We start from the raw sequence: 26,573 nt of genomic DNA, 5'->3' as shown, positions 1-26,573 counted from the left end.
CTGGAAAGACTTTAATTCCGAATGATTTCATTCAGATTCATTTCATTCTGAATGAGAAGCCATCATGTAACCACACCTACTGTTTACAAGTCACTGAATGGTTTAACCCCCAACTACATGTCTGACCTGCTTACTGCTTACAAACCCTCCAGAACTCTCACATCATCAGACACGTGTCTCCTAACTGTACCCAAATCTGGTGAAGGTGCATACAGTTAAGATGGACTCACAGTGCCTGATGATATATGATGAACCACAGCTGTGTTGTCTTTTGTCTTTTAACAGTTTCTGAGTCAAATATTAAAGATTCTAAATGCTTTTCTGTTCAGATGACTGTAAATCAAAGGTTTGAAATAAACTACTGAGTTGCAAATACTTAAAAAATTCTTGGTTTGACAGACTGTACTTCTTTTGCAAATCTGTCCAAGAGATAAATTTGTCTCCATTCATTAAACAATGTTAATGTTAATTAACCTGTCATTTAAACCTGGTCTTCTTTTTGCAGAACTTCACCTGGGGAAATCTGGGAATCTTGTGAACCGTTTTGGTGCTCTGATGGTTTGAGCGTCTTCATTCTGATGTGGGAGAATATCCAGAAAATCCAAGTGTTAAAAATCATTAAAACATGAAATGATGGAACTCTTTCATTTGTTGTCGTTAGGCCCCGATCACACAGAAAGTGATTTGCCTTGTTCGTTTGTTTAATTGAATGCCACGAGTAAAAAATGCTTGCTACGTCACTTGCTGTGTCACTCTGCAGTTACACCTCCAAAACACTAGTCGATTTCTGTGAAGTGCTGTAAAGTTCAGTTGATTCAAAACACACATTAAACACACATTAAAAATGGCTTAATAGAGACAATTTCAAACACAAATCAGCTTCACTATAACTCGCAGCATTCACAGACAAACACTTGTCTTTATCTGGACACATTTTCCCCACAAATACAACATGCTAATATAATTAGCACAAGCCTATGGCATTTTACATTGTATAAATTAGCCTAGCAGCTAGTGGACTTTTCCTTTACTCATATGAAGCCAGAATAAATCACACAAGACTTCAAATGCCATTTTGTGAAGGCTTTATTGTCTTCACAATTTATTTTTTCTTATCTGTGAAATGAAAATAAATAAGACCTCCTGAGATGAAAAGTGTGTCATAATCAACAGGATGCATCATACGCTGACTGTATCATCAGAGACGTTCAGATCTACCCTCCATTCCAATGGACGGATATCTAAAATAAAAAATCCTGAGTAAAAGCTGAAAATCTTTTCTATGATTTTTGACATGTATATTAATATAACATCTCATGTTTACTATAAACACAGTTAAACACGAATTATGAACTTTAACAATATGATTAATAGACTGAAGCGTCCCTCGCGCTTCCTCCTTGTTTCATGGTCGGCCGTGCTTGTTAAAAAGGGGGCGTGGCTCTACTGCAGTCCACTTTAGATGATGAGACACACTTTGATTGGTTTATAGACATCCAATCAAATGAGTCTGTGAACTTGGGTGGAGTCACATGACAGTAATCATAGATCTAGACATCCTAGAAAAGTGACATCCATTGGAATAGACAGGGAATCTGAACAGGTTAATTTACCACAACACAAGCAGATAAATTCTAATGTCTTATTTTAATCAACCAACAGCTTAAGATATTAAGTTTATATATGACAAAGAAAAACATCACATCTTTATATCTGAGAAGCTGAAACCAACAAAGAAGACGTTACAGTAACATTAAAAGTGACTTTGGTAACTTTTGGGGAAAATGCTTAAAGGTTGCATCCATGATAAGGTGACAGCAAGAGAATAATACATATCATTATTTTCTCTATAACTTGTTTGTATATGTTTGACACATCACAGGGAGACAACACATTTTCTGGATGCAACATTATTCTCAAATTAAGACATTTTTCCCCATAAAAATACATTTTAAAAGATTTAACAAAACATGAAAGGCTCTTTGTTAAGGTGTTTTTTTCATTGGAGTTGCCTTCAGTTGAATCCTATTTTATCTCATCTTATAGTAACTTAATATTTACAAAATCATATCGTATATTACCTTATCTAAAACTATTAAATGTATAAAATGGCAGAAAATAGTGAAATATGTCTGTCAAAGTTTCCAACAGCCCAAACAGATAAATCCTAATGTCTTGTTTTAATTGACCAACAGCAACAACATTAAACTTATAATAATATATGACAAAGAAAAGCATCAAATATTCATATTTGAGAAGCTGCAAACAGCAAATATTTGGCATTTGTGCTTGGAAGGTGTAACAGTAACATAAAAAGTCACATAAACAATTTTAGATGACGATTTATTGGCTATTGTAAATTATTCCCTTCAGATGGGTGTTTTTCCAACTGCTGTTAAGACCGTGTTGGTTAAGTCCCTTCTGAAGAGGAATGGTTTGGATGTTATGGACCCCAATAATTACAGACCAGTATCCAATCTGCCATTTTTAAGTAAGATTTTAGAGAAGCTTGTTTTTAATCAGTTCAATGATTTTACCATTTCCAAAAAATATCCATGAGAAATTCCAGTCTGGTTTTAGAGCTAAACACAGTACTGAGACTGCACTCGTTAAGGTTGTAAATGACCTCAGATGTACACTGGACATGAGAAAACTTGCAGTCCTGGTTTTATTAGACGTAAGTGCAGCTTTTGATGCTGTTGATCATGGAATACGTTTAAATCGACTTCACAGCTTGATTGGTTTATCTGGTACTGTTTTTAACTGGGTTCAATTCTATCTTAGCAACAGCAACATTTTTTGTAAGTTTTAATGAATGTTCATCTATGAGCTATGAACTGAATTGTGGTGTCCCCCAAGGCTCAATTTTAGGTCCACTTCTTTTTAATCTCTACATGCTGCCACTCGGTGACGTCATCAGGAGACACGGTATAAATTTCCACAGTTATGCGGATGATACACAGCTTTACATTGCCGTGTCTCCTGATGACACAGGGCCAATTGATGCCCTTTTGAACTGTATTTTAGACATTAAGTCATGGATGGCAGAAAACTTCTTGCAGCTCAACCAGGACAAAACAGAAGTACTGGTTATCGGCCCTGAAGCACTGAGGGAAAAATTGAATTTTAAACTAAGACCTAGAATTAAAACCATCTGATGAAGTTAAGAATCTAGGTGTGGTCTTCGACTCAAACTTAACCTTTGAACACCACATCAGACGTATCACCAAGAACGGTTTTTATCATCTCAAAGACATTGCCAAAGTGTGTCCATTTCTCTCTGAAGCCAACATAGAGACACTAATTCATGCTTTTATTACCTGTAGGATTGATTATTGTAATGCTCTTCTTTCTGGTCTTCCTATAAAGAATATTACACCATTACATCTACTCCAGAACTCAGCGGCACGAGTGCCAACGAAGACCAGAAAGAGAGCTCACATTACACCTATTTTAAAGTCTCTGCACTGGTTACCTGTGTGCTTCAGGATTGATTTAAGATTCTTTTATTGGTTTTTAAAGCTCTTAATGGTCTTAGTCCATCTTATTTACCAGATTTGCTTTTAACTTATGAGCCATCCAGAACTCTCAGGTCTTCAGATAGAGGTCTTTTATTAATTCCTAAAGTTAGAACAAAAACTCACGGCAAAGCAGCTTTTTATTATTATGCTCCACGCCTGTGGAACAGCCTTCCTGAAGACATGAGAGCAGCTGCTAGTGTGGACATTTTTAAAAGCAAACTTAAGACTCACTTTTTTAGCCTGGCTTTAAATTAAATTTTATTTATAGTTTTTATTATATCATTTCCTCTTAATTATATATTTTAATTTAGTCTTTTAGTTTACTTAGCCTTTTTATTGCATCATTTTAGTTGTTTATTTTATGTTCTCATATTAATGCTAACTTTTTAACTTTGCTTTGAAGTATTTTTGTTAAGTCATCTTTTAATTATTGTTGTTATTATTATTAATTTATCTATTTAATTACTTATTTCTAGCTCCTTTTATTTATTTGGTTTCATCCAGTCTCTGGTGTTTCCTCACTGCAAATTACTGACAGTAAGATAGCGCTTCAGTTGCCTTCCTTCCAGTGCGTATACATGTGTTATGTGTGAGAGAAGGTGTGGGTGTGTGTGTGTGTGTATGTGTGTGTGTGTATGTGTGTGTGTGGCTTGTTTTGGGTTTTGTTTGTTTTGCTTACTTTTATTGTGTAAAGCACTTTGTGCTACATTTTAATGTATGTAAAGTGTTATATAAATAAAGTGTGATTGATTGAAACTCCTTAAAGTTTGTAATAAGGTGACAGCATGAGAAAAAATACATGTAATTAATTTCTATACAACTCATTTGAAGATATTTTTAACACATTACAGGGAGACAACAAATAGTTTTAGAGACCATTTTACCCTTAAATAAAGAAAGAAATTCATTCATTCATTTTCTGTAACCACTTATCCTGTTGGGGGTCGCGGGGGGGCTGGAGACTATGCCAGCTGAGGCGGGATTCACCCTGGACAGGTCACCAGACTATCACAGGGCTGACACATAGAGACAGACAACCATTCACACTCACATTCACACCTACGGACAATTTAGAGTCACCAATTAACCTGCATGTCTTTGGACTGTGGGAGGAAGCTGGAGCACCTGGAGGAAACCCACGCTGACACAGGGAGAACATGCACAGAGGGCTCCCCCACCCCAGGGTTCAAACCAGGAACCCTCTTGCTGTGAGGCGACAATGCTAACCACTGCACCACTGTGCCATCCTAAAGAGAAAAAAAAGGTTTTAAAGATATCGCAAAACATCAGAGCTCATCTTTTTTTAAAGGTGTTTGTTTTTGTTTCCTTGAGTCAAATCTTATTATAAAGTATCTTAACTTATTTTATCTCACAGTATTTGAAGTGAAAAATGTCAGGAAATAGTGAAAAAGGCTGAAATAATTTCCAACAGCCCAAACACATAAAGACTAATGTCTTGTTATAATTGACCAACAGTTTAAGATATTGAATTTGTGATAATTTACGACAACTAAAATCATCAAGTCTTATATTTGAGAAGCTGGAACCAGCTTACAAAATGACTAAAAGGATAAAGTGATTGTTGAAATAGTTGCGACTGATGGATTAATCAGCTTATTGTTGCAGATCTATTCTGACCCATTACATGAAGACTTTAAGGAAAGAAATCCACTTTTCTCTGATGAAACCAAACACAACAATTCAGCCTTAAAGCTCATCCTTTTTGGTCTTCTTCTTCTTCTTCTTCTTCTCTTCCTTGTGGAAGACTTTTCCATCTGGCTGCTTCCTCCAGCTCAGTTTGATGTTGTCACCCAGCCCCTGGCCCTTCAGCTTCTGTTTGAGCTGAGACACAAAACTCCTCATCATTATCATCACTCACATACACAGATTACATTCTGCATTCTTATTTATATTGGACTCATCTGGAAGCTCTATTTTAGGAGCACTCTGCTTCATACAGTGGTGGAAAAAAGTTTTCGGACACCCCATGCATTTGTGAAATATTGCATTAAGAATCACTCTTAGGTCTTCAAGTGCAATTTCTTTTAGTACAGTTACAGCCAAAATACTAAATAAATCCTAAAAAAGCCATTAAAAACTTAAAATTGATTGGTTCCATAAAAATACATAAGAAATTTTGAGTATTGGGTCATTTTGGTACCAGTGATGAAGGTCGTTCTTTTTATTAAAAGACACAATTTTTGTTGCCAAGCTTTGTGTCTACATAAAGCCAGCACATTTGAAAGTTCTTCAGACACAAAAATGGCTAAAACAAGGAACCTAACGCAGGAAACACGCCTGAAGATAAAGATTCTCAGCCAGGAAGGGTACAGCTGCCGCCAGATAGCCAGGAAGTGCAGATGCAGTCCTTCAGCAGTTGGATACACTCTGCAGAAATACAGACGAACCAACAGCTTGGAAGACAAACCAAGATCTGGGCGTCCAAGGGTTTCTTCAGCAAGAAATGACCGCATCCTGATCCGCATGTGCAGGCAAAACCGCTGAATGACATCACAGGAGCTTCAGCAGCAGTGGTCAAACCAAACTGGTGTCCAGTGTTCCACCCGCACTGTACGTGGCCGACTTTTAGATCATGGTTTAAGGTCCTACAAGGCTATCAAGAAGCCCCTGATCAATGAGAGACAGAGGTTAGCCCGGCGTCGTTGGACCCAGGCATACAAGAACTGGACAGCCAGGAACTGGAAGAAGATTTTGTGGTCAGATGAGTCCAGTTTCCAGCTTTATCTTCCTCCTACTAATGTGAGGGTACGCAGAAGGCCGGGCGAAGCATTATCTCCAGCATGTACAGTACCTACTGTCAAGCATGGTGGAGGCAGTATCATGGTTTGGGGATGCATGAGTGCTGCTGGTGTTGGTCATCTCACTGTCTGTGATGGCACATTGAACTCTACCAAGTATTGTACCATTCTCGAAACCCACATGCTCCCTTCTGCGCGTGCACTGTTCCGTCGAGGTAAAAACTGGATGTTTCAACAAGATAATGGCCCTTGCCACACATCCAAGGCCAGTAGAACTTGGCTGCAGGAGCACAGTATCCAGGTCTTAGAGTGGCCAGCTCAATCCCCGGACATGAGCCCCATTGAAAATCTGTGGTGGATTATCAAAAGGTCTGTTTCAAAGCATAAACCAAAGAATTTAGAAGAATTAAAAGCAGTAATTCAAGAAGAATGGGACGAGATTACCCCTCAACAGTGTGAAAGGCTCGTGGGGAACATGCCAGCCAGGATTAGAGCTCTACTACGTGCCAATGGCAGGACTACTAAATATTAATTTGATGATGTGATGGTTTATTTATTTTTTGTTCAGTTTTGAACACATTCTCTGTTATTTGTTGACTTTGATACTGACAATGTTGAGAACTGACATATTGAAACTGTCAAGAATTTAGATTTGTTAGTTTTTCTTCTAAACAATAAACAAAAAAATATAATTTGTATTTGTTTGTATCTGTCTAATGCAGCCACACCTTTTGAAACACAAAAAAGATTTTTCCACAAATATTTCATGATAATATTTGAGATTGTGTAAAATTTTAAGGGTGTCCGAAAACTTTTTTCCACCACTGTATATACTTGTTTTTCCTAAGGTGGTGCCGACCTGTTGGTCTGTTGTAGATTTTTCTTCTCTTGTAAACTCTCTGTCTTTTCTCAGATTGCTGGATTGTATTTGTACAGTTTCCTGCTGCATTTGGTGGCAGATAGTGAAGTTTCTGCTGACTGTTGATTCTTCATTAGTCACACATCAATAAGGCCTGCAGAGTGGCACTAACACACTCTTTACTTCTGCACATATGGATTGGCACAATGCTCAAGTCATGTCCTGTATGTCACCAAAGTATTGTAATGTATATCATGTATATAGCTTCTGAATGTCATTTATTAAATGTTCTTATTTTACTGTATTTATGATTTTAAATAGCTCTTTATCTGTTTCCTCCTCAGTCTGTTTCTTGTACTGCTGCAATGTGGATTTCCTCTCTGGGGATCAATAAAGTTGTATTTTTTAATTTGCTTTGAGAGTCAATTGATTGGTTTTGAATCAAATTAGAAAACATGATTTACCTTCTTCAAGGTGTCCTCCATCACAGCAGGCTCATTCAGATCCAGAGAGGAGTCCTGTGTGTGAAACTTCAGTCTGAACACTTGTTTTGTCGTAGTTTGCTGTTTGTTTTTTTCTCCCACAGCTAAAACAACAAACATATAATATGTTGACATAATATTTGCCTTCTTCAGAATTTCATCAGTTGAAACACTAACAGGGAAAATGTGGTAGTTACATCCTCCATCTGTTGCATGTTTTCAGCATTAAGTCGACACAAACTGATCATCTGCAGCTGATCACCACTGCTGCTCACTTTACAAACAACTCCATAAAAATGATCAGCATCATGAGGGTTAAAATTTATTGTCCGGGACTTGATCACAACAACAATCTGTCCTTTAACGCTGAGAAAACAAAAGAGCTTATCACTGACTTCAGAAAAATGAAAACTGTTCAGCCACCTGTTGACATAAACAACACCCCTGTTGAAACTGTTAACAGCTTCAAGTTCTTAGGCATCCAGATCACCAGCTCCCTCTCCAGGTCTCTGAACACCAGTTGTGTCATCAAAACAGAGACTTGACTTTCTGAGGTGTGTGAGGAAACACAGCATGTCAACAAAAACCCTCATCTACTTCTACCAGTCCAAAATAGGAAGCACCTTGACTGGATGCATACTGGTATGGTTTGGCAGCATAACAGCACAGGATCATAAACACCTGATGAGGATGGTGAAAATAGCGTCAATAATCATAGGATCACCATTACATCAGATACAGGACATGTACACCACCTGCTGGAGGAAGAAAGCACTTTGTATTTTAAAGGACACTAGTCACCCAGCACACAGCCTTTTCTCTTATCTTCACTCAGGGAAGCATCTGCAGAGCATCAGAGCTCCAACCTCCCGCCTCAGAGATAGTTTTTACCCCCAGGCGGTCAGACTACTGAACAGGAGCACTTAAAGACTGTGGATGCTGTGGATTATTTATATATGTTTATTATATGCTGCTGTTATATGTTGCTATAGAAATCCAAATACAATTTGAATAACGGGTCAGAACTCACGTGTGCTGTAGCAAATGAACTGTAACTTGGTAGCACAGGGCCAGTCGTACCATTGTCCGGAGACGCGGGAGTAGGTAAAGGCTACAGCCACACATTGATAGTTATAAGGGTACCCTGGTATCCAATGCTTAAATAAGGAGGTACTTCCATCCGACCACTTCCAGGAGTCTCTGAAGAGGCCGATCCAGACACGTTCTCCTGCAGGTATCAGCTCCTGTACCTTCTGGTTCTCTGTCATGTTCCTCACACTGGTCAGGTCTGTGTAGTTTACTCTGCAGTGGCTCTGGGCCTCAGTCCATGTCATGGATTTGGTGATGAGGATAAATGTCACATCCGACCCTGAAAATAGAGCACAGTGAGGCGCTGTGTAGAGGCACCGTAACATACAGCCTCCCATCCATGCCTCTCTGTGGTACTTTTCAAACCATTATAGTATATTGATAAACTAATGAATATGTAATAATAACAAAGTAAAACATTATCATCTTAACAAATAAAATAAATTAGTAACAGTATTTCTGAACCACACACACACACACACACTGTGTGCACGTGAACATACAAGTGTCCAGTCTGTCCATATCAGCCCTCTGTGATGTCATCAGGAGACACACTGAGCTGTTTTACTGTTTCCATTTGTTCTGTCTTATTCTCAGCCTGTCAGTCACCTTTAAAGCACTTTGAACTGCTCTCACCTGTATGAAAGGTGCTACAAATAAAGTTGGTTTGATGGATTGACTGATACTACAGAGGCCCAAATAATGAAAACAAAGAGGCAAAGAGAAGCAGAGAAGGAAAACTTCACTACTTCATATTCTCACCTCTGACATATGAGCAGACGACCTTAAGGCTGTTACTACACAGGAGGTCGTTCCATAGTCCATCCTCATCCATCGCTGTGCAGTGTGCTGCAATGTTAATATTGCTTGGTTCTCCAGCCCTCCATCGTCTGAACTCTGTCTCCCCGTGTTTGTAGAAACTTGTGTCTGACAGTGACCACCTCCAGCTGTACGTGTCTCTGTACAGTCCAATCCAGACTTCTCGATACTAATATTTGACAGTGAGATAAAGAATTAGACCTCGCTCTAGCTTTTGTTCAAGGCAACATTTTTACATAAACTTCCCATTAACAGTCTTGATGCTGCCTGTCAGTCTGATCCTCCACCACTTTATTACAGGATTTTACAGCTGAGAGATTCAATGTGTAAAACTCTTAAAGGACAGGTTCACAAAATTTAAGTCTGTCTTCAAACAACATTCAGGAGCTCATATGAACAGTGAAACAAGTTTTGCCTCCTGTAATCATTCCTGCTGTTCATACTGGACATTAAGAGATCCCCTCATATTGGACTTTCAGTGTAAGTGATGCTGTTGCAGCTCATAATTAAATAATTTCAATGTACGCGATAACAGTTTTGTAATAACACTGGTGTCATTTAAGATTAGAAGAGTTTCTTTGCTCTAAGAAACAAGGAGAGTACTCTTTTTTTTAAATGATCACATCATACACTGAATTAATGACATTATTCAACATGTTGCTACTTAGTTTATACATAATCATTTTCCTACATTATTACATTTGGCATAAAACTCTTAATTACTAATTAAGCACTCAGGTTTTCTGACATTATATGCTGAATATTATTATTATTATTATTATTATTATTATTTTGAGCTGCTACAGCTGGGGAACAAACTCTACAGTCCTCGTTCTGTGTAAAATATATTCAAACATTGATGTGAAGTTAATCTGAGGCTTCATCTGTCTGTGGAGATCTTCCAAAGTTAGAGTCTTCCTCCTTTTGTTACCATCCCTCCACTGCAGCTCAACAGGGAAACACTGTCTGCTCAAACACCATGAGGGAAGTTTATACTAAAAACACTTTATACTTCTACTCTACTACATTTTACAGGAGATATTTACTATAGTTACTATGTAGGATCAGATTTGAATACTTTCAAACCACCTGTCACTGACACACTTATCAAAATGACTTTTAGATGAAAGACAGAGAAAAGTGAACTCAAATAGCTGTAACATACTGTGCCAGTCAGTTTCCTTGTAGCTGCCATGTTGTTCAGGGTCGTCACGTCCTCCATGTTGTCGACAGTAGCCAGGTCTGTGTATTTCTCTCTGCAGTAACTTTGTGCTTCAGTCCAGTTCTTCGGGTCATAAACAAAATGGTACTGACGTTCAGCATGTGATGAGACAGCACACAGCCCTGTAGTGACACACATGCATAGTGATCAGATTCAGACTATAAATGACTTTTTATATCTCTTCACTTTGTAATGTTTCATTTCAGTGTATTCAGGTGTGTCTTTGGACTAAACTCAAATATATACCAATATATACCATTTTTTAAACACACTTTATAAGCTACTTCTGCTCCATTTGGGAGCGTATCTATGTTTCCACGGTTCTATGTTGCCCGCTCAACCAAGCGGGAAACATGGAACCCTTTTTGTGTAAGCAGGGAACATAGAAGCTTTTTTGCAGGGTTAAGTGGGGAACATAGAACCCTGGAAACATAGGGATGACCCCGCTCCATTTCACACTGCAGTACTGTACTTTTTACTGCACTACATTTAGTTGTTTTTCAAGATTTTACTCTAGAAACATATGAGAAATGTATATAATACATCATTCTGTATTAAACAAGGTGTCAGACGTGTCTGAGTTGTTATCAAAGAGACATTTCTCCTCTAAACATAAAACAGTTGATGAGCAGAAGAACTATAACCATCTTTGTTTGCTGCCCTTTGTTTAATGCCTGACTTCAGACTTGTGGCTGTTGAAACAGCTCATTGTTTCCCATGAACAGCGTACGGTCCCTCAGTATCATTTCACTTCATGCTAATTATTCACAGGCAATTATTCATTGAATATTTGCATATGCAGCAATTTGAATTGAACTATTTATAGATTAATGGACAAATATTGTGAATGTTCCCTTTTGTCAGAAGCATGTTTGATATCATTTTGTTGGACCACAGCGACAGATAAATCCTGACAACAATCTGCAGTGAATGATCTGATTTCAAAGCAGTCATAGAAGATAAGATAGAACTTAATAATGAAATAATTAAGATGAATTTCCATCACGTCCACTGTGAACAAGGCAGAGCCTGAAGACCCAGGGGAACTCTCGCCCACATCCCTGGCAGAGGTCGCTGAGGTAGTTAAAAAGCTCCCCAGTGGCAAGGCGCCGGGTGTGGATGAGATTCGCCCTGAGATGCTGAAGGCTCTGGGCACTGTTGGGCTGTCTTGGTTGACACGCATTTTCAGTGTCATGTGGAGGTCGGGTACGGTGCCTGCAGAGTGGCAGACCGGGGTGGTGGTTCCCATCTTCAAAAAAGGGGACCGGAGGGTGTGCTCCAACTATCAGGGTATCACACTGTTCAGCCTCCCGGGCAAAGTTTACTCCAGGGTGCTGGACAGGAGGCTCCGACCGATTGTCGAACCTCAGATTCAGGAGGAGCAATGCGGATGCCGTCCTGGCTGTGGAACAGTGGACCAGCTCTTTACCCTTGCAAGACTGCTGGAGGGGGCGTGGGAGTTTGCCTATCCAGTCTACATGTGCTTTGTGGACCTGGAGATGGCTTATGACCGCGTCCCTCGGGGGGTCTTGTGGGGGTACTACCAGAGTACAGGGTGCCAGGCTCGCTGCTACGAGCCATCCGGTCCCTGTATGACCAAAGTGAGAGCTGTGTCCGCATACTTGGTGTAAAGTCGAACACGTTCTCGGTGGGTGTTGGCCTCCGCCAAGGTTGTCCCTTGTCACCAATCCTGTTTGTGACCTTCATGGACAGGATTTCGAGGTGCAGCCGGGGGGAGGAAGGGGTCCAGTTTGGGGACCTCAGAATTACATCTCTGCTTTTTGCAGATGATGTGGTTCTGTTGGCTCCATCACACCGTGACCTCCAACATGACCTGGGACAGTTTGCAGCTGAGTGTGAAGCAGTTAGGATGAGAGTTAACACCACCAAGTCTGAGGCCATGGTTCTGTGTCGGAAACCGGTGGTTTGCCCTCTCCGGGTTGGGGGAGAGTTACTGCCTCAAGCGAGGGAGTTCAAGTATCTCGGGGTCTTGCTCACGAGTGAGGGTAGAATGGAGCGTGAGATGGATCGGTGGGTCGGTGCGGCTTCTGCAGTGATGCGGGCGCTGTGCCGGTCCGTTGTGGTGAAGAGGGAGCTGAGCCGGAAAGCAAAGCTTTCAATTTACTGGTCCATCTACGTCCCAACCCTCACCTATGGTCATGAGCTCTGGGTAGTGACTGAAAAAATGAGATCGCGGATATAAGTGGTGGAAATGAGTTTCCTCCGTGTGGTGGCTGGGCTCAGCCTTAGAGATAAGGTGAGGAGCCCGGACATCCGGAGGGAGCTCGGAGTAGAGCCGCTGCTCCTTCGCGTCAAAAGAGGTCAGTTGAGGGCATCTGACGAGGATGCCTCCTGGGCGCCTCCCACTGGAGGTGTCCTGAGCATGTCCCACTGGTTCTGGCAGATCCAGAACACGCTGGAGGGATTACATATCTCGTCTGGCCTGGGAACGCCTTGGGGTCCCTCAGGAGGAGCTGGAAAGTGTTGCCGGTGAGAGGGATGTCTGGGGTGCTTTGCTCGGCTTGCTGCCCCCGCGACCCGGCCCCGGATAAGTGGATGAAAATGGATGGATGGATGGATGGATGGATGGATGGATGGATGAATTTGTTCTTGGGCTGAATGCTCACATTGACATGCTAACACTCTTTCAATGGCCATGCTAACATGCTAATGCTAAGCAGGTAAAGTGCTCACCTTGTTATAGCATGCTAATATTTAGCACAAAGTACAGCTGAGGCTGATGGGATGTTCTGATGGTGTCTGATCATAAATCAAAATATTGGACAAAAGTCAGGAGATCAGAATGATCACAAGTGTTATATACTTTTAAAAAATGTTAACATCAGGTATTTAAGAATGTTTTAAACATGGAGCACTTATTATTATTCATGTGTGTTCATCGTTGTTGCTGTGAAAACATTCGGCTGAGCCTGAGAGGAAGAAGGGTGTGTCTGTAGAGTTGTGTGAATATTATTAAAATGAGGATGAGTTAGTTTCAGGGGAGCACTCATGTTGTTTTGGGGTTTTCATTTTAAATCTATATGTTGATCAAAACTGATGTTTGGAACATTGTGCAACATGTTTGGGTTCTTTTCAGGACTGACCCAGTAACTGTTTAACATGTAACCAGGACTGGAATGTGACTAAGTACGTGTACAAGTACTGGAGCTCAGGACCAAGTCCAGGTACATGTACTTTACCTGAGTATTACAATTTTCTGTCACTTGAAACTTTTTTAGTATATTATATTTATTCTCAAAAACACAAAGTACACAATCTGTACACGTCATTTTCCATTTTCTCTGACTCAGTCACTCCTCCGTCCAGTTCTTACCTTCAAATTCCACAAACACAGAACAAATCACACTGCCTCAAATGTTAAATGGCACCTGACAGTACTAAGAATAATGACAGTACTTAAAATAATTAACATGCACGTGACAAAAACAACCAGAAATAAAAAAGAAAAAAGATCAGCAAGTAGTGGACTAAAAAGGGATCCAAATGTCTCTTTAATTTATGATTATAAGTTTTGTATAATCAGACTCCAAGTGGATTTAAATTTCTCAGGATGTCTCCACAATGAAAACTTGTTTTTCTTCAGTTTTGGAAAAAACACTAGATCCCTCATGCAAGAATTTGGGGGATGACAAGACTTTGATTCCACTAGGATTTTCCTACGTGGCAAAAGCGCTGAGAAAGAAATGATGTTTTTGTGTCTATATTTTAAAGATTGATCTTCGACACTCTGAACACCAAAGATGCACATCCAGGTGTTGGGTTGAAGATTTAGATTCAATTCAATTCAATTCAATTTTATTTATAAAGCCCAATATCACAAATCACAATTTGCCTCACAGGGCTTTACAGCATACGACATCCCTCTGTCCTTAAGACCCTCACAGCTGATCAGGAAAAACTCCCCAAAGATCTCCCCTCCCCTAGATCGAGTGACTCTGATTAGACTTTGAATATTGTATCCCTGTAATTTGTCAGCCGTGGGCACAATGAAAACGTGTGTGCAAGATCTGCTTGTGAATAGTGACGTGTATTTCAGAGTAGTGCAGGCAACGCAGTACTGTTACTTTATACTTCCTCTCCACTCTAGGCAGTAATTCAAATATATAAAAGGGAGATACATTCCCTCCCATATTCAAATATGCTCAAAATGTCCCCCAGTATATTGACAGAAAATGATTAAGAAAAAATATCTATACTACAACAGGCAACCAGGCACCGCTGTCCGAAATAATCATCAGCAGGTGTAATCAGAATAAACTTAACAAAGTGCCATTATTGTTACTGCTGGTTCTAATATTACAGTGAGCTGCAGTTCTGCCTGTGGTTTGTCCAAGTGGTGTTGCCGTACTCCAGCAGCAGCTGTTGCTCGACTGCTGTGGGTACTATCAATGTCAAACACTGTCTCTCTATTTATTCACTTTCAAATGTATTAACATCTGGAAAACTAAAATTTAGTATGAGTGTTATTTTGGCTATATGACTGTGGATTGTTGTAGTTTTTGTTAAGTGTTGTTATGTCATAAAAAGGTCATAAAAAGTCACAGTATATCATAAAGAAGTCATTACAAATATCATGGTATTACAGATCATAGAAGTCATTCTGTGTGCTCTTTTCCTGTGCTGTCCTCAGTTATATGCTGGCTCCCTGAAATGGCACTCAGTCATCAAAACATTAAGAACAACTGATCAAAGATTTTTGTTTTAAAATGCTCTAAAATGGTCAGTTTAGCTGCTAAGTTTCTGAAAATGTCCCCTCAGACCCCTCTGCAGGGTCGCACAAGATATCTGTTGAAATGATGAGTACAGCCCTGACTCCACTTCATCTCAGAGGTAAATATTGTATTTTTTCACGGCACTACATTTTGTCTGACAGATTTAGTTACTTTACAGAAGTTATTCATCCCCGTCCCGTCCAGTGAAAACCATGTATCTCCTGATGTGTTGATTTTAAATGTTTGTGATAAACTGAAGGATGTTATGTTCCTTATCATATAACTGAAGTGCATCATGATATTGTTCTGATGAGAGCTCTGTAGCCACAACAATATATCAGTGTACTGTAATGAAAGACCATAAAACATATAAAACACTTGCCTGCCATGATGAGCAGAAGAACTGTGTCCATCTCTGTCTGCTGTTGTTTGCTGCTCTTCCTTTGTCTGAATGCGTGACTTCAGTGTTGTAGCTGTTGAAATAGCTCGTTGTTACACCTGAACAGTGCACAGTTCCCAGGGATCATGCAAACTGGCTCCAGGCAACAATTATTTGAATATTACACCATTTTTTCGGGATCATAGGCCTTTACTTGTTCAGGTGTTGCAAATATGATGATTTGAATTCTCCATCTTTCACAGAGGACACGTGACCTCTGGGTCAGAACACAGGTCAGCTAAGACACGCCGATGAACAACAGAGTGTTGAGTGCCAACTGGTGACGAAGCTGCCAGTTCATCAAGATACGATCTGCTTTTAAGGGCCAGTATCCCATGGTCAGGATGATCTCTGGCTTTCATCAAAGACTCAGAGACAAAGGACAAAGAAGCTGACCTAAAAATCTACATTGATTGACATGTTATGCTGAGCTCACACAGTAACAATAGGAAGCTTTGTTGTAACATGGTGGTTTTCATGGAACCAAAACTTCTGTAAAGGAGACTTTAAAGTAAAGAATCAGCCAGAGAGTTTTATTGATTGTCAGGATCCTAGTGTATTTCCATTGTTTTCCCTCCCCTTTGGTTTTTGTCTTGTCTTCCTGTCTTGTGGGTGTGTGTGTCTGTCTGGAGCTGGGCGGAGCTGGAGTCACCACTCACCTGCACACCTGCCAGCCATCAGTAATCAAGCCATCTCCACTCCATTCTGTATGAAAGCCTGGTCCAATTTAATGTAAATAACTAAAGCAGACCGGCAGATCGACACCAGAAACAATCAAACTAATTCAAATAGACAAGAACTGTAACGGGGTGTTTTAGTACCCAAATGCAGCACTCAGAGGAAGGCAGACAGTTGGTAATGACTTTTATTATGTACAAGCAGTGCTTAATTTTAGCCGGAACGTACTGGAACGTATACCAGGATCTTTTCAGAAAAGGCCCTGGTGCGTTCCAGAACTGATTTGCATGGGTCTAGAACTTTTCACATTTAGAGGCCATTTACACGTTGCCGGCTATTTTCATAAACGGACATTTCACCGTCTCCGTTTTCAAAAAGATCTTCGTTTACACTTACCCGTGTATATATACACAAGAGCATGCCAAACCTGTAGGTGGCAGTGTAACGAGAAGCTCAAGCCTTCCATGTATCCATTGTCACCATAGCAACATAGGTCGCACTTTTTACACAGGCGCAAGTTCCGGCGCATACTGTGACGTGGGCTGCCTATAACTCCGTTTATCTCCGTTTATCTCAGTTTACATGCAAACGCGCAACCGGAGTTTTCCAAAATCTCCACTCTGGCCGGAGTTTTTAGAAAGACTCGTTTTCAGAGGAGAAATCTCCGTTTGCGTGTAAACGAAGGGCACAAACGAAGGAAGATGTCTCCGTTTATCAAAATCACCGTGTACGTGTAAACGGCCTCTTAAAAACTACATGCAGTATTGGCTGATGTCACTAGTGTTGCAGGGTGGAGAACCGTAGTACTACGGTGCCTCACGTACCACTACTGTGGGATAAGTTCAAATTCCAATCGCAAGAGGGTGAGTGTCCATGCACTGTCCAATAATGGCGTGCGCTGGTCAATAACGGCGGTTTGGATGATGTACCAGAGGCCGAGCAATCAGCCCATTCAGGACAGGCACATTTTAAAAGGGCACTGCATTAATTCATTGAATTAATGCACCGCATTGAGCAGCTGAGAGTTTGGAAAGCAGCAGGGAAGATTTGGAAGCAATTCAGTGATGATTCTCTCTTGATGGGAGATCAAATGATCTTATGCTTATTAGTTTCTCTTCCAAATCTGAGATCAGGTCACTGGTGTGAAATGTTAACCCCTCCCATCAATGTCATAAAGGAAGTGTCAAACCTGGACCCACAGTGCAGACATAAGACTCAGAAAAGCTGCTGGTAGATGAACAAAGTCTTTTATTGTAAACAGAGAAGGGCGGAGCTGGAGCTGGGTGGGGTGGGGGTTGCGGAGTCTGAGGGGTCCAGAGAATGTCCAGAAGGATCCAGGTGGGTATGGACGTGGTGGTATGAGGCTGGGTGAGGCTGAGTGCAGCAAGACAGGAGCAATCTAAGAGGCAGAGAACAGAGTCAAAATCCGGAGAGCTAACAGATGACCAAAAACTAAAGTTCAAAAGACAAAGAATCATGAGCCAAAGCACACTACCACACAGGTAAGCAGACGAGATGTGAACTGGACCAGGCTTTCATACAGAATGGAGTGGAGATGGCTTGATTACTGATGGCTGGCAGGTGTGCAGGTGAGTGGTGACTCCAGCTCCGCCCAGCTCCAGACAGACACACACACCCACAAGACAGGAAGACAAGACAAAAACCAAAGGGGAGGGAAAACAATGGAAATACACTAGGATCCTGACAATCAATAAAACTCTCTGGTTGATTCTTTACTTTAAAGTCTCCTTTACAGAAGTTTTGGTTCCATGAAAACCACCATGTTACAACAAAGCTTCCTATTGTTACTGTGTGAGCTCAGCATAACATGTCAATCAATGTAGATTTTAGGTCAGCTTCTTTGTCCTTTGTCTCTGAGTCTTTGATGAAAGCCAGAGATTATCCTGACCATGGGATACTGGCCCTTAAAAGCAGATCGTATCTTGATGAACTGGCAGCTTCGTCACCAGTTGGCACTCAGCACTCTGTTGTTCATCGGCGTGTCTTAGCTGACCTGTGTTCTGACCCAGAGGTCACGTGTCCTCTGTGAAAGATGGAGAATTCAAATCATCATATTTGCAACACCTGAACAAGTAAAGGCCTATGATCCTGAAAAAATGGTGTAATATTCAAATAATTGTTGCCTGGAGCCAGTTTGCATGATCCCTGGGAACTGTGCACTGTTCAGGTGTAACAAAGAGCTGTTTCAACAGCTACAACACTGAAGTCACGCATTCAGACAAAGGAAGAGCAGCAAACAACAGCAGACAGAGATGGACACAGTACTTGTACACGTACTTAGTCACATTCCAGTCCTGGTTACATGTTAAACAGTTACTGGGTCAGTCCTGAAAAGAACCCAAACATGTTGCACAGTGTTCCAAACATCAGTTTTGATCAACATATAGATTTAAAATGAAAACCCCAAAACAACATGAGTGCTCCCCTGAAACTAACACATCCTCATTTTAATAATATTCACACAACTCTACAGACACACCCTTCTTCCTCTCAGGCTCAGCCGAATGTTTTCACAGCAACAATGATGAACACACATGAATAATAATAAGTGCTCCATGTTTAAAACACTCTTAAATACCTGATGTTAACATTTTTCAAAAGTATATAACACTTGTGATCATTCTGATCTCCTGACTTTTGTCCAATATTTTGATTTATGATCAGACACCATCAGAACATCCCATCAGCCTCAGCTGTACTTTGTGCTAAATATTAGCATGCTATAACAAGGTGAGCACTTTACCTGCTTAGCATTAGCATGTTAGCATGGCCATTGAAAGAGTGTTAGCATGTCAATGGGAGCATTCAGCCCAAGAACAAATTCATCCATCCATCCATCCATCCATCCATCCATCCATCCATTTTCATCCACTTATCCGGGGCCGGGTCGCGGGGGCAACAAGCCGAGCAAAGCACCCCAGACATCCCTCTCACCGGCAACACTTTCCAGCTCCTCCTGAGGGACCCCAAGGCGTTCCCAGGCCAGACGAGATATGTAATCCCTCCAGCGTGTTCTGGGTCTGCCCCGGAGCCTCCTACCAGTGGGACGTGCTCAGGACACCTCCAGTGGGAGGCGCCCAGGAGGCATCCTTGTCAGATGCCCTCAACTGACCTCTTTTGACACGAAGGAGCAGCGGCTCTACTCCGAGCTCCCTCCGGATGTCCGGGCTCCTCACCTTATCTCTAAGGCTGAGCCCAGCCACCACACGGAGGAAATTCATTTCCACCACTTGTATCCGCGATCTCATTTTTTCGGTCACTACCCAGAGCTCATGACCATAGGTGAGGGTTGGGACGTAGATGGACCAGTGAACTGAAAGCTTTGCTTTCCGGCTCAGCTCCCTCTTCACCACAACGGACCGGCACAGCGCCCGCATCACTGCAGAAGCCGCACCGATCATCCAGGGACAGGGACCGGATGGCTCGTAGCAGCGAGCCTGGCACCCTGTACTCTGGTAGTACCCCCACAAGACCCCCCGAGGGACGCGGTCATAAGCCATCTCCAGGTCCACAAAGCACATGTAGACTGGATAGGCAAACTCCCACGCCCCCTCCAGCAGTCTTGCAAGGGTAAAGAGCTGGTCCACTGTTCCACAGCCAGGACGGAATCCGCATTGCTCCTCCTGAATCTGAGGTTCGACAATCGGTCGGAGCCTCCTGTCCAGCACCCTGGAGTAAACTTTACCCGGGACGCTGAGCAGTGTGATACCCTGATAGTTGGAGCACACCCTCCGGTCCCCTTTTTTGTAGATGGGAACCACCACCCCGGTCTGCCACTCTGCAGGCACCGTACCCGACCTCCACATGACACTGAAAATGCGTGTCAACCAAGACAGCCCAACAGTGCCCAGAGCCTTCAGCATCTCAGGGCGAATCTCATCCACACCCGGCGCCTTGCCACTGGGGAGCTTTTTAACTACCTCAGCGACCTCTGCCAGGGATGTGGGCGAGAGTTCCCCTGAGTCTTCAGGCTCTGCCTTGTTCACAGTGGACGTGATGGAAATTCATCTTAATTATTTCATTATTAAGTTCTATCTTATCTTCTATGACTGCTTTGAAATCAGATCATTCACTGCAGATTGTTGTCAGGATTTATCTGTCGCTGTGGTCCAACAAAATGATATCAAACATGTTTCTGACAAAAGTGAACATTCACAATATTTGTCCATTAATCTATAAATAGTTAAATTCAAATTGCTGCATATGCTAATATTCAATGAATAATTGCCTGTGAATAATTAGCATGAAGTGAAATGATACTGAGGGACCGTACGCTGTTCATGGGAAACAATGAGCTGTTTCAACAGCCACAAGTCTGAAAGTCAGGCATTAAACAAAGAGCAGCAGACAAAGATGGTTATAGTTCTTCTGCTCATCAACTGTTTTATGTTTAGAGGAGAAATGTCTCTTTGATAACAACTCAGACACGTCTGACACCTTGTTTAATACAGAATGATGTATTATATACATTTCTCATATGTTTCTAGAGTAAAATCTTGAAAAACAACTAAATGTAGTGCAGTAAAAAGTACAGTACTGCAGTGTGAAATGGAGCGGGGTCATCCCTATGTTTCCAGGGTTCTATGTTCCCCACTTAACCCTGCAAAAAAGCTTCTATGTTCCCTGCTTACACAAAAAGGGTTCCATGTTTCCCGCTTGGTTGAGCGGGCAACATAGAACCGTGGAAACATAGATACGCTCCCAAATGGAGCAGAAGTAGCTTATAAAGTGTGTTTAAAAATGGTATATATTGGTATATATTTGAGTTTAGTCCAAAGACACACCTGAATACACTGAAATGAAACATTACAAAGTGAAGAGATATAAAAAGTCATTTATAGTCTGAATCTGATCACTATGCATGTGTGTCACTACAGGGCTGTGTGCTGTCTCATCACATGCTGAACGTCAGTACCATTTTGTTTATGACCCGAAGAACTGGACTGAAGCACAAAGTTACTGCAGAGAGAAATACACAGACCTGGCTACTGTCGACAACATGGAGGACGTGACGACCCTGAACAACATGATAGATACAAGCACAGTATGTTACAGCTATCTGAGTTCACTTTTCTCTGCCTTTCATTTCAAAGTCATTTTGATAAGTGTGTCAGTGACAGGTGGTTTGAAAGTATTCAAATCTGATCCTACATAGTAACTATAGTAAATATCTCCTGTAAAATGTCGTAGAGTAGAAGTATAAAGTGTTTTTAGTATAAACTTCCCTCATGGTGTTTGAGCAGACAGTGTTTCCCTGTTGAGCTGCAGTGGAGGGATGGTAACAAAAGGAGGAAGACTCTAACTTTGGAAGATCTCCACAGACAGATGAAGCCTCAGATTAACTTCACATCAATGTTTGAATATATTTTACACAGAACGAGGACTGTAGAGTTTGTTCCCCAGCTGTAGCAGCTCAAAATAATAATAATAATAATAATAATATTCAGCATATAATGTCAGAAAACCTGAGTGCTTAATTAGTAATTAAGAGTTTTATGCCAAATGTAATAATGTAGGAAAATGATTATGTATAAACTAAGTAGCAACATGTTGAATAATGTCATTAATTCAGTGTATGATGTGATCATTTAAAAAAAAGAGTACTCTCCTTGTTTCTTAGAGCAAAGAAACTCTTCTAATCTTACATGACACCAGTGTTATTACAAAACTGTTATCGCATACATTGAAATTATTTAATTATGAGTTGCAACAGCATCACTTACACTGAAAGTCCAATATGAGGGGATCTCTTAATGTCCAGTATGAACAGCAGGAATGATTACAGGAGGCAAAACTTGTTTCACTGTTCATATGAGCTCCTGAATGTTGTTTGAAGACAGACTTAAATTTTGTGAACCTGTCCTTTAAGAGTTTTACACATTGAATCTCTCAGCTGTAAAATCCTGTAATAAAGTGGTGGAGGATCAGACTGACAGGCAGCATCAAGACTGTTAATGGGAAGTTTATGTAAAAATGTTGCCTTGAACAAAAGCTAGAGCGAGGTCTAATTCTTTATCTCACTGTCAAATATTAGTATCGAGAAGTCTGGATTGGACTGTACAGAGACACGTACAGCTGGAGGTGGTCACTGTCAGACACAAGTTTCTACAAACACGGGGAGACAGAGTTCAGACGATGGAGGGCTGGAGAACCAAGCAATATTAACAATGCAGCACACTGCACAGCGATGGATGAGGATGGACTATGGAACGGCCACTGGTGTAGTGACAGCCTTAAGGTCGTCTGCTCATATGTCAGAGGTGAGAATATGAAGTAGTGAAGTTTTCCTTCTCTGCTTCTCTTTGCCTCTTTGTTTTCATTATTTGGGCCTCTGTAGTATCAGTCAATCCATCAAACCAACTTTATTTGTAGCACCTTTCATACAGGTGAGAGCAGTTCAAAGTGCTTTAAAGGTGACTGACAGGCTGAGAATAAGACAGAACAAATGGAAACAGTAAAACAGCTCAGTGTGTCTCCTGATGACATCACAGAGGGCTGATATGGACAGACTGGACACTTGTATGTTCACATGCACACAGTGTGTGTGTGTGTGTGTGTGTGTGTGTGTGTAATAACGCTGACAAAAATATCCATATTTAAAAACAATATATTGTTTGTGTCTATTTTTGGTGATTTTAAGGACGTTTTTATGAATGTAGAGAGATGGTTCAGAAATACTGTTATTAATTTATTTTATTTGTTAAGATGATAATGTTTTACTTTGTTATTATTACATATTCATTAGTTTATCAATATTATATAATGGTTTGAAAAGTACCACAGAGAGGCATGGATGGGAGGCTGTATGTTACGGTGCCTCTACACAGCGCCTCACTGTGCTCTATTTTCAGGGTCGGATGTGACATTTATCCTCATCAACAAATCCATGACATGGACTGAGGCCCAGAGCCACTGCAGAGTAAACTACACAGACCTGACCAGTGTGAGGAACATGACAGAGAACCAGAAGGTACAGGAGCTGATACCTGCAGGAGAACGTGTCTGGATCGGCCTCTTCAGAGACTCCTGGAAGTGGTCGGATGGAAGTAGCTCCTCATTTAGGCCCTGCGTACTGTGGGAACCTGATAACAAACGAGGGACTGAGCATTGTGTGGTTCACATGTTCGTCTTCTCTGGACAATGGTACGACAAGCCCTGTGCCGTCAGGAGAGCGTTCATTTGCTACGGCACACGTGAGTTCTGACCCGTTATTCAAATTATATTTGGATTTATACAGCAACATATAACAGCAGCATATAATAAACATATATAAATAATCCACAGCATCCACAGTCTTTAAGTGCTCCTGTTCAGTAGTCTGACCGCCTGGGGGTAAAAACTATCTCTGAGGCGGGAGGTTGGAGCTCTGATGCTCTGCAGATGCTTCCCTGAGTGAAGATAAGAGAAAAGGCTGTGTGCTGGGTGACTAGTGTCCTTTAAAATACAAAGTGCTTTCTTCCTCCAGCAGGTGGTGTACATGTCCTGTATCTGATGTAATGGTGATCCTATGATTATTGACGCTATTTTCACCATCCTCATCAGGTGTTTATGATCCTGTGCTGTTATGCTGCCAAACCATACCAGTATGCATCCAGTCAAGGTGCTTCCTATTTTGGACTGGTAGAAGTAAATGAGGGTTTTTGTTGACATGCTGTGTTTCCTCACACACCTCAGAAAGTCAAGTCTCTGTGGCTGAACAGTTTTCATTTTTCTGAAGTCAGTGATAAGCTCTTTCGTTTTCTCAGCATTAAAGGACAGATTGTTGTTGTGATCAAGTCCCGGACAATAAATTTTAACCCTCATTTTTATGGAGTTGTTTGTAAAGTGAGCAGCAGTGGTGATCAGCTGCAGATGATCAGTTTGTGTCGACTTAATGCTGAAAACATGCAACAGATGGAGGATGTAACTACCACATTTTCCCTGTTAGTGTTTCAACTGATGAAATTCTGAAATGTTTCCACAGGTACAACAAAACAAGTGTTCAGACTGAAGTTTCACACACAGGACTCCTCTCTGGATCTGAATGACCCTGCTGTGATGGAGGACACCTTGAAGAAGGTAAATCATGTTTTCTAATTTGATTCAAAACCAATCAATTGACTCTAAAAGCAAATAAAAAAATACAACTTTATTGATCCCCAGAGAGGAAATCCACATTGCAGCAGTACAAGAAACAGACTGAGGAGGAAACAGATAAAGAGCTATTTAAAATCATAAATACAGTAAAATAAGAACATTTAATAAATGACATTCAGAAGCTATATACATGATATACATTACAATACTTTGGTCACATACAGGACATGACTTGAGCATTGTGCCAATCCATATGTGCAGAAGTAAAGAGTGTGTTAGTGCCACTCTGCAGGCCTTATTGATGTGTGACTAATGAAGAATCAACAGTCAGCAGAAACTTCACTATCTGCCACCAAATGCAGCAGGAAACTGTACAAATACAATCCAGCAATCTGAGAAAAGACAGAGAGTTTACAAGAGAAGAAAAATCTACAACAGACCAACAGGTCGGCACCACCTTAGGAAAAACAAGTATATATGAAGCAGAGTGCTCCTAAAATAGAGCTTCCAGATGAGTCCAATATAAATAAGAATGCAGAATGTAATCTGTGTATGTGAGTGATGATAATGATGAGGAGTTTTGTGTCTCAGCTCAAACAGAAGCTGAAGGACCAGGGGCTGGGTGACAACATCAAACTGAGCTGGAGGAAGCAGCCAGATGGAAAAGTCTTCCACAAGGAAGAGAAGAAGAAGAAGAAGAAGAAGACCAAAAAGGATGAGCTTTAAGGCTGAATTGTTGTGTTTGGTTTCATCAGAGAAAAGTGGATTTCTTTCCTTAAAGTCTTCATGTAATGGGTCAGAATAGATCTGCAACAATTAGCTGATTAATCCATCAGTCGCAACTATTTCAACAATCACTTTATCCTTTTAGTCATTTTGTAAGCTGGTTCCAGCTTCTCAAATATAAGATTTGATGATTTTCTTTGTCATAAATTATCACAAATTCAATATCTTAAACTGTTGGTCAATTATAACAAGACATTAGTCTTTATGTGTTTGGGCTGTTGGAAATTATTTCAGCCTTTTTCACTATTTCCTGACATTTTTCACTTCAAATACTGTGAGATAAAATAAGTTAAGATACTTTATAATAAGATTTGACTCAAGGAAACAAAAACAAACACCTTTAAAAAAAGATGAGCTCTGATGTTTTGCGATATCTTTAAAACCTATTTTTTCTCTTTAGGATGGCACAGTGGTGCAGTGGTTAGCATTGTCGCCTCACAGCAAGAGGGTTCCTGGTTTGAACCCTGGGGTGGGGGAGCCCTCTGTGCATGTTCTCCCTGTGTCAGCGTGGGTTTCCTCCAGGTGCTCCAGCTTCCTCCCACAGTCCAAAGACATGCAGGTTAATTGGTGACTCTAAATTGTCCGTAGGTGTGTTCACCAACCCCGCCCCCTGGTACCCCCGGAACTCCGCACCATGAAACAGACTGGCCGTCAACTCGAACAACTATACAAACGAACGCGCCTCACCGTTCACGCCGAAGCCTACAAACAACACATCTCCTCCTACCGTGATGCTCTCCAAGCTGCCAAATCCGCCCACTTCTCTACCCTCATCAACAGCACCAACCGGAACCCCCGCATCCTGTTCTCCACCGTCAACAAACTGCTCCAACCACCTGACATCAATCCACCCTCCTCCTCTGATCTCTGCAACTCTTTCCTCCTTACCTTCAACAATAAAATCTCCCAAATCAACAGCTCCCTGACTGCCACCATCAGCAACTCCCCCCTCCCTGACCACCCGCCCTTCCCTCCTCTCACTGCCTTCTCCCCTGTCGACTCCTCCCACATCCTAGACGTCATCACTGCGTCCAAAACCACCACCTGCTCTCTCGACCACCTCCCAACGACCCTAACTAAGGCCTGCCT

At 41.2% G+C, this 26,573-nt stretch overlaps 2 protein-coding genes across 2 annotated transcripts; one reads left to right on the top strand and one right to left on the bottom strand.

Moving 5' to 3' along the window:
* Window positions 1-1,167: 1,167 nt before the first annotated feature.
* LOC144464111 (C-type mannose receptor 2-like) lies at window positions 1,168-10,926 on the bottom strand. The gene is made up of 5 exons (XM_078169727.1): window positions 10,695-10,926; window positions 9,473-9,698; window positions 8,652-8,990; window positions 7,604-7,725; window positions 1,168-5,363 (listed from the first exon to the last, which is right to left on the bottom strand). The coding sequence occupies exons 1-5, from the start codon at window positions 10,887-10,889 to the stop codon at window positions 5,229-5,231; spliced, it is 1,017 nt and encodes a 338-aa protein (XP_078025853.1). The 5' UTR covers window positions 10,890-10,926; the 3' UTR covers window positions 1,168-5,228.
* Window positions 10,927-21,421: 10,495 nt separating this feature from the next.
* Window positions 21,422-23,826, top strand: LOC144464188 (C-type mannose receptor 2-like). The gene is made up of 3 exons (XM_078170391.1): window positions 21,422-21,666; window positions 22,657-22,882; window positions 23,474-23,826. The coding sequence occupies exons 1-3, from the start codon at window positions 21,484-21,486 to the stop codon at window positions 23,824-23,826; spliced, it is 762 nt and encodes a 253-aa protein (XP_078026517.1). The 5' UTR covers window positions 21,422-21,483.
* The last annotated feature ends 2,747 nt before the right edge of the window (window positions 23,827-26,573 follow it).

The sequence above is a fragment of the Epinephelus lanceolatus genome, chromosome 8 (assembly GCF_041903045.1).
Source record: "Epinephelus lanceolatus isolate andai-2023 chromosome 8, ASM4190304v1, whole genome shotgun sequence".
Taxonomy (NCBI): Eukaryota; Metazoa; Chordata; class Actinopteri; order Perciformes; family Serranidae; genus Epinephelus; species Epinephelus lanceolatus.
Note: the sequence above shows the minus strand (reverse complement) of the source record. Positions and strands in the feature narration are given on the sequence as shown.

What these genes read in the sequence shown, in the direction of transcription:
- LOC144464111 (XM_078169727.1), bottom strand. Translation starts at nt 10,889, where the DNA reads ATGTGTGTCACTACAGGGCTGTGTGCTGTCTCATCACATGCTGAACGT. An exon ending in CGTCTGCTCATATGTCAGAG is followed by an intron (nt 8,991 to 9,472) that starts GTGAGAATATGA and finishes CTCTATTTTCAG; the next exon opens with GGTCGGATGTGACATTTATC. An exon ending in TGGAGGACACCTTGAAGAAG is followed by an intron (nt 5,364 to 7,603) that starts GTAAATCATGTT and finishes TTTGTGTCTCAG; the next exon opens with CTCAAACAGAAGCTGAAGGG.
- LOC144464188 (XM_078170391.1), top strand. Translation starts at nt 21,484, where the DNA reads ATGTGTGTCACTACAGGGCTGTGTGCTGTCTCATCACATGCTGAACGT. An exon ending in ACATGATAGATACAAGCACA is followed by an intron (nt 21,667 to 22,656) that starts GTATGTTACAGC and finishes GTCAAATATTAG; the next exon opens with TATCGAGAAGTCTGGATTGG. An exon ending in CGTCTGCTCATATGTCAGAG is followed by an intron (nt 22,883 to 23,473) that starts GTGAGAATATGA and finishes CTCTATTTTCAG; the next exon opens with GGTCGGATGTGACATTTATC.